Here is a 4,842-nt window from a genome sequence, read left to right as displayed (position 1 = left end):
CGTACACTGAACAGTGGTACAAATTAGGAAAAGTTGAGTTGAAATATCTTTTAAAAATCTTTGAATCATGGAGGATTAAAAGTCTTCAGGGGATTACTTACAAAGATCAATCACCTTTAACGAAAGTACTTACGAGAGGCTTCGAAACATTAGTTAGGTCAATCAGTGGACGACGATCCATTTTCAACCAAAAGGAGTACTTCTCTCATAGTCTCTATATGTTTCAGAATAACAAATTATATAAGACAAATGACAATTCTCCACAGTGCGAATTATGATCAGCTGAATATTAACCGTTTTCACTACTTGCGATGGTTGTGCGAGGGTTATTCCTCGTCACCTTTCGCGAGGCAAAAGTCGAACAAGTCTGCACTTGCCTTATCACTTGGAGTTTGTCGGATGGTGTCATATTCCTAAAATTCGCGCTACACCCGTAAAAATCACGGCCTTCGCGATACATCGTCGGAGGCGCGGGAGGGGAGATGTGGCAACGTCTGTGTAAAGTGAGGTGGGTATGGCAAACTCGCGTCCCGAAGTAGGCCCCGAGCACGGCCGAGGAGTGCCGAAGCGGTGCCCAACCTGTCAGCGGCGGGTTGACATGCCCGGTTGTAAATGCGCGCAGAAACTACCGAATGGGTAGTCCATCTACTTAATGGTCCTTGTACCTCCCAATACATTTAAAAAATTCGAATCACTATCGGAAATGAAACCAGATGATACGTATTACGCATATTAAGAGAAATCATATCGTGATGTATTATCTATGCTTACCCATCCTGAATTTCGACTTTAATACACTGATCACCAACCTCAGTGTTGTACTTGCAGCAGAAATCCTTAAGTGCTTCGACCATGCCTTCACCAGACTGAGGACCATAGTGACCAATGGAGACTTTCCGAAACAATTTGTATACCCAATAGTTACTTGGACATTTAGATCTATCTGCAGCAGTATACATGTAATCAGCACCATGTGATAGCAAGAGATCAAATTTGTATGTCTCAATAGCAGATAATACTGAATGTCCATCAGAGAACATATTCAGAAACTTCTCTTTAACTTCATTAGAGGGTCTCCGGTATCGCAGAGCATCAGCAGAATCAATTGGATGGTTGTGTTGGTGTGAAATAATTATTTCACAAGGATAATCCTTCAATAAATCATCAGAGCTCCTAAAAATAAAAATAAAAATTCATAGATGGGTAAAGAAAGCGGATTTGATATATTAATAACCATTAGGGATACCTACCAGGCCATTGATCTCTGCTTGATAGTTATGCGGACAAAGCTTGGACAAGAAGTATTCTTGCTTTTCCTTACTTTGGCCGCTTTGGTTTTAAAAGTAGTCTTAGTCTTGTCAGGTCTCTCTCTAGGTATTGTGTTGTGGTGACATCGATATTCCCTCTATGAGAAAATATATAAAATTAATCAATCAGCCTCACACACACAGACTTAAATCTCTTACTACTACAAACAGAACTTTTAACAGCACTAACTTTAAAAACTAGGCGATCAGAGTTTTCTTTTTTTGTTTTCTTTACTCTGAAATCACAAGATGACTTATTCTCATAGTCTGAGAGCCACTGGTATGCCCCTGACTTGTCAGTTATGTTGACTCTAATTTTGGCTGTCCAGTGTTCTTCAGTCTTATTGAAGGGGTTTGGCTTTGAAGAAGTCTCTATGATTACATAGTCAGCCATAAGACTTGGCAATTTTTCCTGAAAAAAAAAGATATGAGGAATTGATTGGAAGTACATGAACAATTACAGTCAAAATTATTATTACTTTTTGATTTGTAGGAAATATTTAACCAAAAGTAATTTTATTGATACTTACGTGAACCTTTTCAAAAGCTGGATTAGCTAAGCTTTCCTCCCTGGCCTTCTCAACATTTTTTTCAATTTCTTCAAGACTTTTACGACATCCTGCCTTTTTCCTAATAACGACTTTACTAACTGTTTCTGTCACTTCATTCCCTGATTTAGATTTGGAAGAAGTCTCAAATCCGCCACACAAGTCTGAGCAAAACAGTTGAAACAATTTAAGATCATAATTTGATTTTTAGCAAAAGATATTGGTGGTATTTGTTAGTTAAAGTACCTGATAGATCTGAATTATTCACCAAATCAATTGGATTTGGTGGGGATTCAGCTCCTGCACTACTGCCTTCTCTCAATTCTGGAGCTGGGGTGTCAGATTCTAAATTAATTATTGTGCTAATGTCAGAATTGTTTTCAATAGCATTTGTAGGAGGAAAACCTGTGGGAGATATGAATAGTAAAACAATTAACACATTCAAACTCATGCTTTAATTGTTAATTTATAATTTACCATCCGTACCTTGGGCCATTAAGTTTGATGCAACTTTTCGAGCATTAATCAGGACTGAGTCAGGTGTGTTCTTTCGTATCTGATAAAATGGGACATTATTGAAAGTAATTATTAACGTGTCAATTTTAGATGAATTTCTCACATATCTCTATTGGAAACATGACGACAGCAAATGGTTTCCATTTATCCTTACCTGACTACTAAGGCTCAAAGATTTTTTTTTGTGTAGACCAGTCAAGACAGGCGAAGCAACAAACTACAGAAAACAGAAAATGGCAAACGAAAGCTAACATTAGTGGTTAAAATTTTAAGAATAAAATAACGAAGCATGCTGAAAAAAATACTTACAGCAGGAACAGTTTTGGATCCACATGATGGTTTTGAAATTAGAACAGGAGCAGTTTCGACTCCAAATGTTTTTGAAATTAGAACAGGAGTTTTGTTTCCACATGATGGATTTGAAATAAGAACAGGAGCAGTTTTGGATCCACATGATGGTTTTGAAATTAGAACAGGAGCAGTTTTGACTCCAAATGTTTTTGATATTAGAACAGGAGTTTTGGATCCACATGATGGGTTTGAAATAAGAACAGGAGCAGTTTTGGATCCACATGATGATTTTGAAATTAGAACACTTAAATTTGGATTCTGAAATATGGTATGAACGTATAAGATTTAGATCCTCGCTAGAGTACACGTACACTGAACAGTGGTACAAATTAGGAAAAGTTGAGTTGAAATATCTTTTAAAAATCTTTGAATCATGGAGGATTAAAAGTCTTCAGGGGATTACTTACAAAGATCAATCACCTTTAACGAAAGTACTTACGAGAGGCTTCGAAACATTAGTTAGGTCAATCAGTGGACGACGATCCATTTTCAACCAAAAGGAGTACTTCTCTCATAGTCTCTATATGTTTCAGAATAACAAATTATATAAGACAAATGACAATTCTCCACAGTGCGAATTATGATCAGCTGAATATTAACCGTTTTCACTACTTGCGATGGTTGTGCGAGGGTTATTCCTCGTCACCTTTCGCGAGGCAAAAGTCGAACAAGTCTGCACTTGCCTTATCACTTGGAGTTTGTCGGATGGTGTCATATTCCTAAAATTCGCGCTACACCCGTAAAAATCACGGCCTTCGCGATACATCGTCGGAGGCGCGGGAGGGGAGATGTGGCAACGTCTGTGTAAAGTGAGGTGGGTATGGCAAACTCGCAGCCCTCCACCTTTGTGTGGTTTGCAAGTAACTGGGAGACTTAAAGGCCAATCTGCGCACACGGAAAGAATCGTAAAGGTCCAATGTTCAACTATTGACTACAAAAAGTCAAGTAGCACGAGCGGATACTGAGTAATAAGTATTTCTTTGGAGGTATCCCGAAACCCGCGTTTTGCAGATAGACTTTTGTGAATTCAACACTCTGCAGATAGATCTTGTATATTCGGCACTCTGCAGATAGAATCTTGTTGTGAGGACGCGTCGGCATGCGCGTTAGGGGTTGCGTACGGCGAACTTCCATCAAAATTCGAGCTGTGCACCTAAAATGAGACCCAGGCTAGTGAACCATGCCAATTTTCACGTGCCTACCTGTATCGCAAGCAATTTTAATCACACAGACCAAAATAAGTTGACCGATAATTGTTTCAGCGAGTTTAGTTTGCCTCTGGTATATTACATTCATAATTTACACTTGTAATTTTCAATCTTTCATTTAATCACCAGTCTTGAAATCCCTAGAAAGGATACGTCACGAATTTAAACGTTTTTATAAATCCAAGCTCTTCGAAGGGGTTTGAATTTATATCGCGGCAAAAGCAGTAGTGCCTGATTGTTTTTTAAGAAAAGGGAGAAATTTTGAGCAGCTTTTGCAGGTTAGGGGGAAGCCTATCCGATTTTTGAGCCAGTTCCTCAAAATAGAGGGAATTTTCCCTCAATTTGTGACGAGGTGATCTTAGAACCTGAGGAGTTTTCCTCAAAATATGACAGTTTCTGTAAAAATCAGACATTGGTTTTACTTAGAGGTTTTTTTTGTCTGTAACCTGTCGCACTTGTTGCCTGTGCCTGATCTTATTCTTTGTTTCAGTGGTTTCAGTCATCATTGTCATCTTAAGTACAGCTTTATTATACTATTTCTTGAAGAGATGTCGTAGTCGTCGGCGTTCTGACGTCGAGTCAAATGCACTTGCCCAAATTCCTAGTCAACAGGTAATTTATCACACGTTACGCAAAACTATAGTATATGGTGGGTCATGTCCTATCACGGGCATATTCGCGCTGAATAATAGATGTGCTTGTCACATCGAAGATAAGGGAGAGTGGGACACATAGTGTCACTTTTTGGAAAACCAGCTCTTGTAGGCTTGCTTTGGGGGGCATTTGTGTTCTTAGAGTTGATATGGCTCTATTGGACCTTCAATTACTTCAAACCGTTCAGACCCCCAAGGAAAGTTGTCTGTCCCTTGATAGATAAAGGGAGCAACCTCTGCAATTGACAGTTAGTGCCCC

At 38.9% G+C, this 4,842-nt stretch overlaps 1 protein-coding gene across 1 annotated transcript in view; it reads left to right on the top strand.

Annotated features, from left to right (window-relative positions):
- The first annotated feature begins 3,880 nt into the window (after positions 1-3,880).
- Positions 3,881-4,842, top strand: part of LOC113209940 (uncharacterized) — a 6,852-nt gene continuing 5,890 nt past the window's right edge. Inside the window, exons 1-2 of the mRNA XM_052271795.1 lie at positions 3,881-3,895; positions 4,357-4,542. Coding sequence (XP_052127755.1) covers positions 3,881-3,895; positions 4,357-4,542 — 201 coding nt within the window. The remainder of the gene's footprint in view (positions 3,896-4,356; positions 4,543-4,842) is intronic.

This window comes from Frankliniella occidentalis, unplaced genomic scaffold (genome assembly GCF_000697945.3).
Source record: "Frankliniella occidentalis isolate FOCC.00 unplaced genomic scaffold, Focc_3.1 Scaffold173, whole genome shotgun sequence".
NCBI classification, from domain to species: domain Eukaryota; kingdom Metazoa; phylum Arthropoda; class Insecta; order Thysanoptera; family Thripidae; genus Frankliniella; species Frankliniella occidentalis.
The sequence above is the reverse complement of the archived record's forward strand: the minus strand, read 5'-3'. Positions and strand labels throughout refer to the sequence as shown.